This window comes from Phoenix dactylifera, chromosome 11 (assembly GCF_009389715.1).
Source record: "Phoenix dactylifera cultivar Barhee BC4 chromosome 11, palm_55x_up_171113_PBpolish2nd_filt_p, whole genome shotgun sequence".
Lineage (NCBI taxonomy): Eukaryota > Viridiplantae > Streptophyta > Magnoliopsida > Arecales > Arecaceae > Phoenix > Phoenix dactylifera.
This window is the reverse complement of record NC_052402.1, coordinates 11,504,060-11,518,366: the sequence shown is the minus strand read 5'-3', so window position 1 is coordinate 11,518,366 and position 14,307 is coordinate 11,504,060. Positions and strand designations below refer to the sequence as shown.

General features: G+C 37.9%; 1 protein-coding gene across 4 annotated transcripts; it reads left to right on the top strand.

The window, feature by feature from the left end:
• Nucleotides 1-2,004: 2,004 nt before the first annotated feature.
• On the top strand, nucleotides 2,005-13,751 carry LOC103713207 (auxin response factor 15-like). 4 transcript variants are annotated; one of them, XM_008800047.4, is made up of 12 exons: nucleotides 2,005-3,171; nucleotides 3,326-3,382; nucleotides 3,727-3,909; nucleotides 4,076-4,160; nucleotides 4,805-4,895; nucleotides 4,977-5,141; nucleotides 9,354-9,473; nucleotides 9,552-9,627; nucleotides 11,854-12,016; nucleotides 12,117-12,964; nucleotides 13,037-13,243; nucleotides 13,339-13,751. In XM_008800047.4, the coding sequence occupies exons 1-12, from the start codon at nucleotides 2,869-2,871 to the stop codon at nucleotides 13,405-13,407; spliced, it is 2,367 nt and encodes a 788-aa protein (XP_008798269.2). In that variant the 5' UTR covers nucleotides 2,005-2,868; the 3' UTR covers nucleotides 13,408-13,751. The 4 variants fall into 4 exon arrangements, with proteins under 4 accessions (XP_008798269.2, XP_008798266.2, XP_008798270.2 ...); XM_008800044.4 differs by having other exon boundaries at nucleotides 2,006-3,171; nucleotides 13,037-13,236; XM_008800048.4 differs by having other exon boundaries at nucleotides 2,008-3,171; nucleotides 13,046-13,243.
• Nucleotides 13,752-14,307: the final 556 nt, after the last annotated feature.

Below are 14,307 nucleotides of genomic sequence, written 5' to 3'. Positions count from 1 at the left end.
GAGTTTTAATTGATTAATTAGCTGCTCTGGAGTGGTACTTCGCCCGTGATCTTTAATCTCATCATACTATAATCAAGCATTTTGATATGACACAATCACTAAATAATCATCATATAAGTCATTAGCACAAGAAATTATATGTATGCTATGAAAAGAAGGGAGAGCTACTGGGAGTGCATGATATGTTCTTTTCAAGAATCTAACCCTTTCTAGATTACATATTAATTCTTTTTAATAATAAAAGCTATGAAATTTGCAATAGCTTAACTAAGAATATGAAACATATTTAAATGATGCTCTGTATCTAATTCCTTGCAAACATCTCACATGTACCCCATCTGCATTTGATTTGTCTTCCTGTAAAGTGGAAGCAAATTGATGCCATCAATTTGTTTGTTTTTTGATGGGTAAGACCATCAGATCGGAAGGTATCAATCTTTTCTGCATCACATAGTTTGAATATGCCAAACACCAGTTTGTTTGTGTCTGGGTGAAAAAATTCCATCAAAATTTGTCTTTCCATGCTTTTCATCCATTTTAAACTTTATTCTTTCATTTTAGCCAAAAAAAAAAAAAAAATTTATCCTTTCACAAGCTTTAATCCTTTTTCTTTTTAATTCTTGTGTTGCATTGAATGGTTGAAACTTTTCTAGGTTCTTGCAAGCTTGGTGAGGTGCACGTAACTCGGTGACGTTTATTTAAGTTATTATAAATAATATCAAAATTGTTACATATAACAATCATGCTAAAATATAACCTTTAATAGGAGAAATGATTACACAGCCAATTCCAGTAAAAGCAGCAAAGAAAGCGCTTCCGAATGCCAAATCGAAGTCTCGCTGATAATATGAGGACACTAATAAATCTACATAAACAGAGAAGAAAGATATTTTCAAGGAAGGGAAAAGAAAGAAGTTATCACGTTTTTTTCTCTGAAGAAGAAGAATTCCAATCTGCAAGTTTTCTTACTCGATGAGACCAAACCAAATCGTTATAGCCTAAATATTCAACAAAAATAAATATAACCACACGTAATGCTTGAAGTGTTTGTTGTCATGTGCTGCAGCCGAGAGCCAGCCTGACCTAGATGCCGAGTGAAAGGAATGTTAGAGGGCTCGGCGAAGAGCTGTTTGGGTTGTGTGAGGCTATGATTTCGAGTGGAAGGCTCCGATCCACTTGTCGGAGTATGTCCGACTAGAAACTCTCCGATGCTTAAATCAGAATAACATTCAGAGAACAAAAGAGGTTTTTTGATGCTCCGTCCGATGTTTAAATCAAGGCGACACTTGAACTACCAAGAACCGCTTCTGTTGTTTCCTGAGTGTCACTGTGACTTGGGTATCAGAGAGTTTTGTCGGACGCACTTTCGTAAATGGACTTCTTCATCTTTACTGTTTTAGGTCGTAGAAAGATCGCGGATCAAAATTCTGGACACAACCTTTCACTCCAAATCATAGCCTCGATTTAAGCAGCTCTCTACCGAGCCCTCCAGCATTTCTCCTGCCGATTCTTAGCAGCAGCATCATCTAAACATGCTATCAAATTCTAACCAGAAGTGAACTCACGAAAGGGGCTTATTGCTCTCTCTATTAAAAACAAAAAAAAGACATTACTCCTCCGGGAAATGACATGGACATTTTCTAAAACTTGTGACTATTTCTCAACCATACCCTTCTATGTCCTATTACAACCCTGCAACTCGTTCCCCTAACTCCAAACATGTGCCCATCAGCACATGAGGCGTACGATCAAAACACCCAGCTTTTAACCTCACTTTTATGAACTAAACCCCTTTCCTTCTTTTTTTTTTTCTTTTTCCCCCTCACTAAGCTCTTTTCCCTCGTGTGCATTGTACGTGCCGATTCCAGGCCATGGGAGTCCACAGATTGCGTTGTCATAGCCCCCCAAAACAAAACCTGTGATCGAAACCGCGCCCACGTCTGCAGCGCGGGCTTTTTAACCCCCTCCAACCCCATTCCTAAAGCTGGGAAAGGAAGCAGCTTCCAATAATGCACGGCACCCGGGAAAGCAGAAGGGCTCTACGTCCTGTCCCTCTGATGCTGCATTAAATAAGCAGGCCAGGGCTTAAAACAACCCAAAGGCAGGAACCCGAAAAATAAAAGCGCTTCCCCCGGAAGCAGCTGCTGCCGCCGCTGCTCCACTGCCCCGCAACAGCAACCGCTGCAGGTCGCAGCCCGGTTTCAGGCCCCGCCGATAAAAGCGAGGAGAAAGCGAACTCTATTCCCCTCCCTCCTCCCATCTCTCTCATCTTCGCTGCCATTTCTTTCCTATTGATCTGCTGTGCCGCAGCAGCGGTGCAGCGCCAACAGCGACAACCAGATCAGACAAAACTCGGCAACATCAGCGGCGATGAAAGGAGAGAGAGAGAGAGAGAGATTAGATTCAGCTTAAAATATTTAACTAAAGAGTGAGAAAAAGACGAGAAGTTAATGAGAGAGTACGGAAGTGCATGGTTAGCGGGTCGCTTTTGACCCGCTGCTTTTTAGCAAAGCTGAAGCTGAAGCTGAAGCTGATGCAGAGGAGACCCCAAGGGGAAGAGAAGGGAAGGGAAAAGCTTGAATCTTTGAATCTTTAACCATTCGCCCTCGATCTCTCCGCCGTATCCAATATCCACTGTGCTGCTGCTCGCCTGGTCTCCCGCCTCTCACGCTGGCCTTTCCTTTTCCTTTTCCTTAAAAAAGCTTTTAAAACGTATCTTCCTCTTCTCTTCTCATGGCCACCACCGCCATGCATCATTCCACCCTTGCCATGCTCCTGCTCCACCCCCTAGCCCTATCCCTAGCCCTAGTTTCTGTTGCTCGTTAGTTTTCTTCGCTCCCTTTGCTTTGGTTCTTGGGTTCAGGGACGATGGGGATCGATCTGAACACGGTTGAGGAGGAGGAGGAGGAGGAGGCGGAGCTACCGGCCGCTCCACAGGTCCCGAGCCAGGCGCAGCGCCGCCCTTCGCCGGCGGCGGCCGGAGCGGAGGCACTGTGCCTGGAGCTGTGGCACGCCTGCGCGGGGCCGCTGATATATCTTCCGAGGAAGGGGAGCGTGGTGGTGTACCTGCCGCAAGGGCATCTTGAGCACCTGGGGGACGCCGGCGGCGGACTCTTCCGATACGACTTGCCGCCTCACATCTTCTGCCGCGTCATCGACGTCAAGCTCCATGTTCGTTCTTTTTCTCAATTCTCTATTCTTCTTTCTTTTCCTCAATTTTTTTTTTTTAAGGTTTGGTGATTTTTAAGAGTTGTTTGTGGAATGTGGGATTTTTTTTTGGGCTACCTCGTTTTTTATTTTTATTTTTATTTTTATTTTCCTATAGGCTGATGCAGCTACAGACGAGGTTTATGCGCAGCTCTCTCTGGTTGCCGAAAGTGAGGTTAGGGTTTTGTTTCTCCCAGCTTTACTAAATTTATGGGAATGTTAGTTCATTTACAAGGGAAGCTTAGGATCAAGTAGAATATAGTTTTCCCCCAATTTCTTACAAATTCCTAATATTTTTAAAAACAAGAACAAAAGACACTTTAAAGCCTCGTACTTTGAGCCATTTGCAGTTCAAGTGTACATGACGCAGAAACGAGTCTGCAAACGGATTTATTTTTGCTCATGTTCTTGGAAATTAGAAGTTCCATGGATTTTGTCGGCAATATGCAATTTTTTTCTTTTAGAAAAAGGGGCTCCTTTGTTTCTTTTTTGGACTCTGGTTGTGCCTTTGTTTCTTAGGAGGTCGAGCGGCAACTGCGGGAGGGCGAAGTTGAAGGAGATGGGGAAGTGGAAGATGTTGATGGTCTTCATAGGTCTTCGATGCCTCATATGTTCTGCAAGACGCTCACAGCCTCCGACACAAGCACTCATGGAGGATTCTCTGTGCCTCGCCGAGCTGCTGAGGACTGTTTCCCTCCTCTGGTAAATGGAGCATTCCAAATCTTTTGCTATTCTTTTCAAGGAGTCGGAACTCTGGGTGCCTGGCTTTGTCTGATTGTGGATTTCTGGAATTCTTAGTTCTGCTCGACTTTAAAAAAAAAGGGCTTGCTTATGATCTTATTGATGTTTCTATTTTCTTTCGAATTAGGATTATAAGCAGCAGAGGCCTTCACAAGAACTTATTGCAAAAGATTTGCATGGTGTTGAATGGAGGTTTCGACATATTTACAGAGGTATGTAGTTTGTTCAGGATAATGAAAACCTCTTAGTCCTTCTGTATTTTGCAATCAATACACTACATTCTATGAAAAGTTGCCTGTTTTCATATTATTTTCGCACTTTTAATCTTTTGGCTTCTTTGGCTGCAATTATGGATTCAAGACTGACATCTTTTATATACGGACTGTTTTGCAGAAGTGAGGATGCTCAACTTTGGCAATATAATTGTCTGTTAAGCAAATAGAAATAATCTTTCAAAAAAGTTCTATTGAACTTATATAGCTTTATTCAAGTTTTTTAAGTTGTGGAATGCTTAAATGCCAATGTAGGCTTCTTGAAATGCCTGTGTGGCAAAATTAAGTTTTAGTAATGATGACTGATATAGTGAAAATAGTCTATGCTGCTATGTTTTAGGCATTAATTCTTTCAAATATGGGTTATTTGTTTAAATGGCTACAAGATTCTATTGATTTATTAAATTCCAATGGATCTCTTTTTGAAACCTTTATGGTTATTCCTCATTATTTTGTCAGATGATCTTAAAATATAGGCTAATGACTAACATGGTTTAAATTTCTTAAATCCTCATTATATTATTGATCATAAGATTTATGATTGTATCTTGCACTGACAAATATTTGACTTGGCTGCTTAATAGGTCAACCACGCAGGCATCTTCTTACCACAGGATGGAGTGCATTTGTCAATAAAAAGAAGCTTGTCTCAGGGGATGCAGTGCTTTTTCTTCGGTATGCATATAAATCATGGTGAAGTGACATACGGACATGTGAAGAACCTTTCTATGAATAAGCTTCTCTTTCTTTATGTAGTGGCAATGATGGGGAGCTCAGACTCGGAATCAGGAGAGCAGCTCAACTTAAGAATGGTACTCCTTTTTCAGCACCTTGGAGCCAGAGCTTGGATCTTGGCAAACAGGCTGCCGTGGCCAATGTTGTCTCCACAAAAAGTGTATTCCATATCTATTATAACCCAAGGTGTGTTAGCAGAGAATTGTGATATGCATATATATACATATAATAATAACCATAGTATTATGAATTTAAGCAACTAATTAAATGTATTTTTATGTTCATTCATTGCTGCTGTTTTTCTGAGGCACATGACTGTAGATTTTAGTTGTGTGAGATGCAAATGTTCTCAGACTGTTTAACTGTCATTAGTAATATCAATCTAATACAAAACCAACAATTCTAGTCTTCCTCTATTATTTTTTCTTTACATAGATGGGACAAAATATCTTCAATGTTTTATTGTTCGATATTGAAATCACAATATCTTGCCCGAGTTGTTAGATGTAAAAATGTTTGCCTATGGTTATGGAATGTAATTTGTGGATTGACATTAAGAAACTGTTGCAGGAAAATGGTAATAAAATCTATTCTGCTGATTTCTTTTGCTAAAATTATTTTTAAATTTGAGGTTGGTTTAGGCTCTTTACATATGATTATTCTTATAGCACCAGTTTGTTGGACTGCACTCGATCAAGATCAGACTCTAGATATTTGCTTTGCATCGAGATTTATGTTATTTTATGCTTGTTGATACTCTCAGCTCAAGAAGCATTTATAGAAATTCTCCATAATGTATGGTTTCCAAGTAAGGGGTCAATGTTACAAGCATATTTATGCATTTCCATGCTTACAATGTGCCAAAATCCCCACTACTAATATTAGTTACCATACATGATCAGCTAGCCTATGTTCATAGATGATATGCCGCCTATAACATAACGAAAAATTCCTAAGCTATGCTACGGGATATAAAGAAAATGTCCAATTGGAGGGAGTTGGATCTTACACAATCAGATCAAACAAGGCGAGTATCAAATCCAGTCAAATGGAGGACATACTTAAAATGACTGCACCCCGGAAGTGTGCATGGCTGAGCATTCAAGAAGTTGGTCATTTTTTGCAATATTCAGCAGACTAAGAAATCCTGGAGATGTTTTGATGATCCGAGGGATGACCTTGAAAGGTTTTGATGAATGACATTGGATCTGAAGGCACAAATAGTGTCAAGTTCTTGTTGATTATCAGATAGCCATTTATGGTTTCAAACATATAAACTAATATTTTATGATAATGCTATAAATGGATTAATCGGTGCTTTCTATAGTTTCTGATATTGCAAACAATTTTGATTTTAAATATCCTAAGTTCTAAAACTGAAAATAAAATATGTGCGCTATAGGAAGCAATAGATTAACACAACTAAAAAAAGGAATGGTAAGTGGTTGGATAAGTGGAATAGCCTCTTTCTTTCCTCATATTACTCCTCCCCAAGTTCATTTTGTACACTACAAATTCCAGATTGACTAGTAAGATAATACATCAGTAAAACCCAGAAAAAGAGAAAAGATGGCATGGAAAACCAGAAGCTTCCTGCTCTAAGTACTCTTCCTTCTTCTCTTTCATGTGATAGAAAATCAAGAAGGAATTAGTAACAAACAAGAAAAAGTTACATTAGGCAAATATGAAGGCTTTTGGGGTGTTGCGGACTCTGCTCCTCCTCCTCATAGGACTTTCTTACATATTAAACCTAATCGTGCTTAATTTTTTGGTTCTATATAAGAAATGGTTCATATGCATTGTTTGAGAGTTGAGGACTTGGAGTCTTTATGATCTCTGGTAAGTGGAGTACCAGGGAAGGAAAACCCCCTTAAATGCTCCTTATAATCTTGCTTATCTATCCAAGTATGGATGGCTAAGATTGAGGATAGACATAGCATTTATTCTTATCTAAAAAGAGTAAGCAATGTCTTCATATATAAATCAAATCCCCAGGAGAAATCCATAGTTTCTGGTTCAGGGATGGTGATTGCCAAATTGTCCCAGCATCTATTCTTAGATATATGAGATTTTTAAGAATGGCTCCACCCCCTGGCTCCGTCCATGATTTAACCTAATTTTCACCATTTTACTTGACAGATGGTTAGTTATAAGGGATTCTAAAATATATGATTTAACCTTGGGAAGTAAACAAAATCTCATCATTCTTTTCTCATTTATGACAAAGTTGTTCACTTGTTTCTTTTCCATCCTAAAGCAAGCTATATGTGCCCCTGTATATATGGAATTACCTACAATGGAACTCAGTGATATGTTTTGGATACGGAAGGGTCATAAGGAGTATGATCAATTTCTGAGGAAAGGTATCACTCTGCTTCTTTGCATGAGGTCAGTGACCTTTTACGACTGGCATTGTTCATGGACTTTTACTACAGTTGTTTCCCCAAGAGTCATATTAAGTGCCAGACTTATCCTTGCAATGCACTGATTTAAAATTTGTAAAAGGAAAAAGTATCATGACTATTGAAGATTAATAGTGAAATACAGCTAAGTCATACTTTGTGATATATTTGCTTCGATCTTTAAAGATGCTATTTTATTCTAAAAGCTTTTTCGTTGTTTTCTATTAAGCTGATCGAAAGGAAGGAAACATGCCTTCTCAGATACATTGTGGGGTATACTCGTCATATAACTTATTAGTAACATTCATACAGCTATGTGATTTGTCCAATGGTTAAAACTAGGCCATAGTTGAACTATGTATTTGCGGTGTGTAGCAGATCCACATCCATAATTCATGATTGAGTTATTAATTTATGTATTCTTTAAATCAACAGAATTTGTCAAGCTCAATAAAATTAACATGGAGCCGTCGTTATACCTTTGGAAACATGCAATCAGCATCGTATAGCCACAAGCATGAGGGTTGGATTTAGATACATAATTATGTACCATCAGGAGAAAAAATTAAAGATATGGGGATTTGTAGGAGAATAATTTTGATTAAATTGGATATTTAGTTATTTAATTTTGTAGAATAGAAAATATTAAAGGCAAGACTTGTTAATGTCATATAAAAATGATCAACAGTATAAATCATGTATTTAGAGATTGATTATTTGCTACTGTTATCATCGAAATACGTGCCTATCTGGAATTCCAAACCTAACTCAAATACAAATATTATATGACATGTCACAAAATTTTTGTTGCTTCTATAACACAAACTCCAAGAACAACTAAGGCCCACTTTTAATTTTCATGTTATTTGTGTGAGAGCTGCATCAGACTTGGTACTGGAAGAATCTGACTTTATTATTCTTGGATGTCCACAATCCAAGAATCTGATACATATGTAAAGTTTTTAACTGTATCAGATTTTCCAAGGTGGTTATAAGTGTTCAAGTAACACTATGAAACTGTATCTCGGTCAAATAAAATGTTTGTATAATTCTTTCTTAAATTGTTTGAATTTTTCCTATGCTTCAAATCTAGAATATTTGTAGAATTTTGATTTGGTCATGTTATAAACCAACCTCTTGTTCTATGTAACCATATTACCCAATTGGACGAACTAGAAATTTTATAGTTGCATGTAGAACATGTTTCATAAAAAGTCAATCTGATTTTTTCTTTAATTCAGATGATCTAAGCTTGTACGAGTAAAGGATAAGACAGTTGCATAAATTGAGCCTAAGATTTGCGAGACTAAGCTTATTCTTTGTGTCTATTTTTGGCTTCATGTGCTCTCTTCTGGTGTGATCAAATCCAAAAGAACCCTTTGAGACTTCAAAACGGATACCAGTTATTGGCTCAAACTAATTTCCGACAATCTTTAATATTTACCTTTGAATATTTATCTTGATCCTTTCAACATTAATATGCTTGTCTGAAATAGATATCTAGCTTCATTCACAGTGTTTCTTTGGTGCTTTCTTTATGGATGGTACTCAGTTGATTTGTGTTGGGAAAACTGGTGTTACTAATGTGAGTTAGAATCTGATGCACATTATTGTGTTTGATGATTCATGAAAAAACAGAAATTGTTATCATTTGATGAGAGTAAAGACAAATTTAATCTCACATAATAGCTGTCATGTTTAATCATACGATTTGTGTTGCATCTTTGTTCCGGTAGTTTGGCAGCTACTCTTATCTATATATACACCGGTAATGCACTTTTTTCCTATTTTACATAATCGTAGTAATTCTTAGTTACATTTCGTTTGACCTTATACGGACATTAGTATATTATTACTTTGTCTATTATCTTTAGCTAACCACTGTCTACATTTTATATAGAGAATATTTGTTAGATGCCTAATGTGAGAGAACAATGAGTATATCATGTCATGTCTAGTTAAACATGGACCTCTGAATTTCATATTTGACTTGCAGGGCAAGCCCATCAGAATTTATAGTACCATATTGGAAGTTTGCAAAGAGTTTCAGCCATCCGTTCGCAATTGGAATGAGGTTCAAGATGCGATATGAAAGTGAAGATGCAGCTGAGAGAAGGTATGGTGTATCCTAATTATAGAGCTTGTAAATTCTGGAGTCAAAATTAGCATTTTTTAGATTTTCTCTCCTTTTTAGGCACACAGGGTTGATAACTGGGATTGGTGACTTGGACCCTGTAAGATGGCCTGGTTCAAAATGGAGATGTCTGTTGGTAAGCTTTTATGCTTGTTGATAATTTACAAAGCGAAGGCTTTCTTTGAATTTGGGGAGATTGCATGCTGAGCTAGCATGGACCTTCTATCTTTCTTTTCCCATCAACTGACACCTTAAACTGTTGATCTACTTCCTCTTATACCTTGCTAAAAGTTTCCTTCATTTCTTGCTGTACACAACTAAACAATTCATGATAATGTGTTAATGACAATTGTCCAGGTTGTATTTTTCCACCATTTGCACTCATTTTAGAATGTTCTTGCCACCCTTTTATCGAATTGTTTATCATATTTGAGTTGTACCTTTTCCCTCCATTTTGCTTTCATTTTTCCTGATGATACGAGTAGTTCTTTATTGTGAACAATAATATGCGCAGAGACTTCCAAGTAGATATTGCAATGTAAACTGAAGACTGGTGCGTAATACATATTCAGTCCATAGATATACCATCTACCAGTATTGGAAAACAGAGATGCGATATTAGATTATTTTCTCTTACCTATTTTTAGATTTTTGTTGTTAGACATGGTTATCGATAATTTTAATCTGTAACAATATTTTTATAAGGAATTGTATAAAAAAAAATCTGAAATTTCATTCCTAAATTGACAGACTGATCAAATTTTGTGTTTTCTGGTTATTGGTTTCTTGAAGTAAAATGAGTATTCCTTTTACTGTAATGTGAATTTAAAAAGTAAAGATAAAAGAGCCAGACAACAATACTTCAATTAAGTTCAGTATATCGTATATCATCAGCTTCAGTGCTTCAGTCAAGGAAATGATGGCATCTCACCCTCAACTGAGAGTTTTTTTTTCTTCTTTTTCTGCATCTCACTAACTTGGCTTGACACCTCATTAACTTGATGTTTTCTCCAACAACGAAGAAACCTAGTAGTTTATTGAACCATTCCCTTTTTCTGAAAATTTTAACCTCTTCTTAATACATTACCCAAGACAATAACTTTTTGGATTCTCATGGAGCTCCATATTTTGGTTGTCAGAATTGGGAGCAAGTGTGGGAGCAGATGCTGGGAAGCGGATACTTTAGAAGCATTTTTAGTAAAGAAGTTCTTAAGAAGCGGGTATGGGACCTATGGGTTCAAAATTATGGCAAGCTCTTAAAGTGAGGGTGTTACCCTAACATCATTCTGGGTACTAAGCTCTATATTGTAATACAATGAACCTACTCTAAATACTGGTTACATTAAATATTTCCTCATGCAAGTTTATATGAAATAAGGATCTTAGGCACTAATCTTGCTCAAATTAGATCATCAAAACCTACTCAAAAAATTGCCTTTATGTTCAATCCAAAAATTAAGAGAAAAATAAATTTGAAAAACTCTACTGAGCTATAAGTTTTCTTCTCAACATAAAAAAAGCTATAAGATTTCTAGAATTATGTGATCTCTTAAAATCTCAACGACTCTTGACAGAGGATGTTAGAATCCTGTTTTATATGCTTATTTTAATTAAAACCCCACATTCTTTAGACTTTTGGAATGTGATAAGAAATGTCAAATACCTACAATAAACATATAATCCTTTTAAGTTTTTTTGCAAGCAAATATGTCATCATTACTTAATGACAATATTGCTCTATTAGTTGGAATATACTAAAAGTTTATGTTTGGCACCATTTAACTATCAGTTATCCCTGTTCAACATGATTTTATCTGTAAGCCCTGACCACCTGAATCTGTTGAGTCCTTGCCTTAGACTTGTTATGTTTGATGGTCTCCCTTGACATTGTTTCTTCACTCTTCATTTCTCTTGCTGGTTATAAAATAAACTGTAGCAGTAAGTGATTTATAAGATACTCTCCTTTTTTTTTATAATTTTTAATTTGAGAACTGAAACCAATTGATATCTCCTGTCTATTGCCTGTTATGCTTACCTATGCATCATGCATTGTTTACTGTTCAATGATGCAGGATCATCATATATTAAGCAATAGATCTTTCAAGCAAACCTTAATTTATCATATATTAGCAGTAAAGTTTTCAAGATAACCTTTGATCTGTTACTACATATCCATATTATGGTGGTTTCTTGAAAGTTTGCATCATCAATCATCTCTCATTGGATTTTTTCTCTCGTACTCATGACTTCTCTAGTATTTGCGTGTTTACGAAATGTTTAATGTCTTAAAACTTCACTACCATCTGCCCAGCTTTTCCACTTTTAACATGCAGGTTTAAATATGATTTACACTTTCTTACAGGTGAGGTGGGATGATGATGTCGATACTGGTCGTCAGAATCGGGTGTCTCCATGGGAGATTGAGCCAACCAATTCAATTTCGGGCCATAATAGTCTGTTGGCACCGGGTTCCAAGAGAACCAAAATCTCCCTTCCCACGGTCGATCCGGATTTTGCAGTTCCGAGTAGGTCTTTGTTGTGGCAAATGCTCATTTACAATTGGCGGCCTCTTCTTTCTTTCATTATTTATCCTATATCATTCTATTTGCACTTTTTTTTATGCAGATGGAAATGGGTGTCCAGACTTGGGGGAATTTGCAAGGTTCCACAGGGTCTTGCAAGGTCAAGAATTTATGGGTTTCAAAACTCCTTATGATGGTATTGATGTAACAATTTCTCAGGAAACTGAGGCAAGAAATCATCAATACTTTGATACGAGGAGATCCACCACCAATGCGAATAGCTGCATGTCAGGTGGTCCAAGAAGTGGGGTCAGAGTTCCAGTTGGAAATTCTGATTTCCCCTACAAGTGCATAGGCTTTAGTGAATCTAGTAGATTCCAAAGGGTCTTGCAAGGTCAAGAATTAGTTCCAGAAAATCCGCCATACCATGGAGGAATAGTTAATATTCATTCAAGAAATGGTCAGTTCGGCTCAATTGATGCTGCGCATCTATCTGGTGCTGGAAACAGATGTCCTGCACCTAGCCAGGGATGTACTCTTCTACAATCATTGGGGCTGTCGGTTCAAGCATCATCTCCATCTTCTGTGTTAATGTTTCAACAAGCAAGTTTTAAGCCTCCATGCTCTCAGTCAGTGTTGGACATGAATCAGAGGAGAAAGGATGATGGAGTATTGAGCAGAAAAGAGACATCCTTACATTGTTGGCCCCGTTATGTAGGGGGTGAAGTCATCAATGAACACCACAAAGCAGGAAGAGTCCATGCTTCTAAGCCAGAGTTGAAAAATGACAAAAAAATCAGCAGCAGTGTTTGCAAGCTTTTTGGTTTTCCCTTGACTGAGAGGATTCCTTTGACAAATGAAGTGGATAGAACTGAGAGAAATTCCGAAACCAATTTCCCGACTTCAAAGCCTCAAAGACCTGCCAAACCCCTTAGGCGCAGCTGCACTACTGTAAGTACTCTTTATGCCCTGTCTGCAGCGCCCTTCTAGGAAAATCCTTGCCTTTTCTTTATGTCAGGATAGATGCTGCAGGTTCACAAGCAAGGGAGTGTTGTAGTCAGGGTTGTTGATCTCTCAAAGCTTGATGGATATGATGAACTGATTTGCGAGCTCGAACAATTGTTTGATATGAAAGGGCTGTTAAATGACCCACATAGAAAGTGGAATGTTGTCTATACTGATGATGAAGATGATATGATGCTAGTTGGAGATGATCCCTGGCAGTTGAGTGCTAGCTCCTGCCTCTCTATCATCTGTACTATTATACATTTGCTGTACTGCTGCTGCGGCCAGACACTGAAGCAAGCATTTTCATTTCTATGCAGGGAATTTTGCAAAATTGCTTCAAAAATATTGATATGCACAAACTACGAGGAAATGATGGCATGTGGTGAAGAAGCCCATGGTTACTCAGATGGGCCATCTTTTCCCTTCGACGTCACCAGGTTTTCCTTGGGATCCAGTAAATCCTCAGTGTCAACGTAAAAGAAACTTTGTGGGCCTGAAACTATCGTTAGAGTTAGAAGTCGAACCAAATTATTGTATCTGTTAGGCTTGTCTTGGCATCCATCTTTTCTCTTCTCTGCTCTTGTTGCTAAATTTGTCTAAATAGCTTAAGAAGAAATTCTACTATCCAGTATCTGTTGTAAGGGTTTGTTGCAGTATTGGTGTTCTGTTTTGACAGTATTCTGAACTCTAATGGTAACAGCTTCTCAGGCCTGCAAGTTTTGCCCGTGCATTTTGCTGCCTTACCCACATTTCTTGTGCAGGATGCTTGTTTCTGATCAGGGTGGTCCGAATTCCAATTGAGTCACCGTGTTAAATGTTAAATGTAATATATATGCATGTCTGAATTCCTCGTATCAGGGCGAGATGGTTTAAGAGCGTTGTGGCAATAAGAATGGCTACTGGCACTTTTACAAATGCACATATTGATGCACTATTTTAGGTTTTGGCAAATCAGGTTGGCGAGAAGGGTGGGGCCAGACCAAAGGTTTAGCCACTGTAGCCTCTCTCTTTGACAAGCACGGCCATGAATGATGATATCTGCTTATGCGAAGAGTAGCAGGGCTAGCGGAACGCAGCATTTTTTTTTTTTTCTTTCTCAGTAGGAAAGCGTTTTTTTTCTTTGAGTGATGAAGAGCAACATGGTTCAATTACACACTTGAGATGTTGGCTTCACGAACGAGAGGATGAGGTTGAGTTTAGGTCTTTAAGAAGACGAGGTTTGGCCTGACCAATTCACTAATCAGGAGAATCATAAGGTGTGTCCCTAAGTCGACACCATCTCAGCT

Bases quoted from the DNA above. Each gene is read 5' to 3' on its own strand.
- LOC103713207 (XM_008800044.4), top strand. From the start codon at position 2,869: ATGGGGATCGATCTGAACACGGTTGAGGAGGAGGAGGAGGAGGAGGCG. The intron at 3,910-4,075 runs GTAAATGGAGCA...CTTTCGAATTAG, and splicing joins AGGACTGTTTCCCTCCTCTG to GATTATAAGCAGCAGAGGCC. The intron at 9,474-9,551 runs GTATGGTGTATC...TCTCCTTTTTAG, and splicing joins GAAGATGCAGCTGAGAGAAG to GCACACAGGGTTGATAACTG.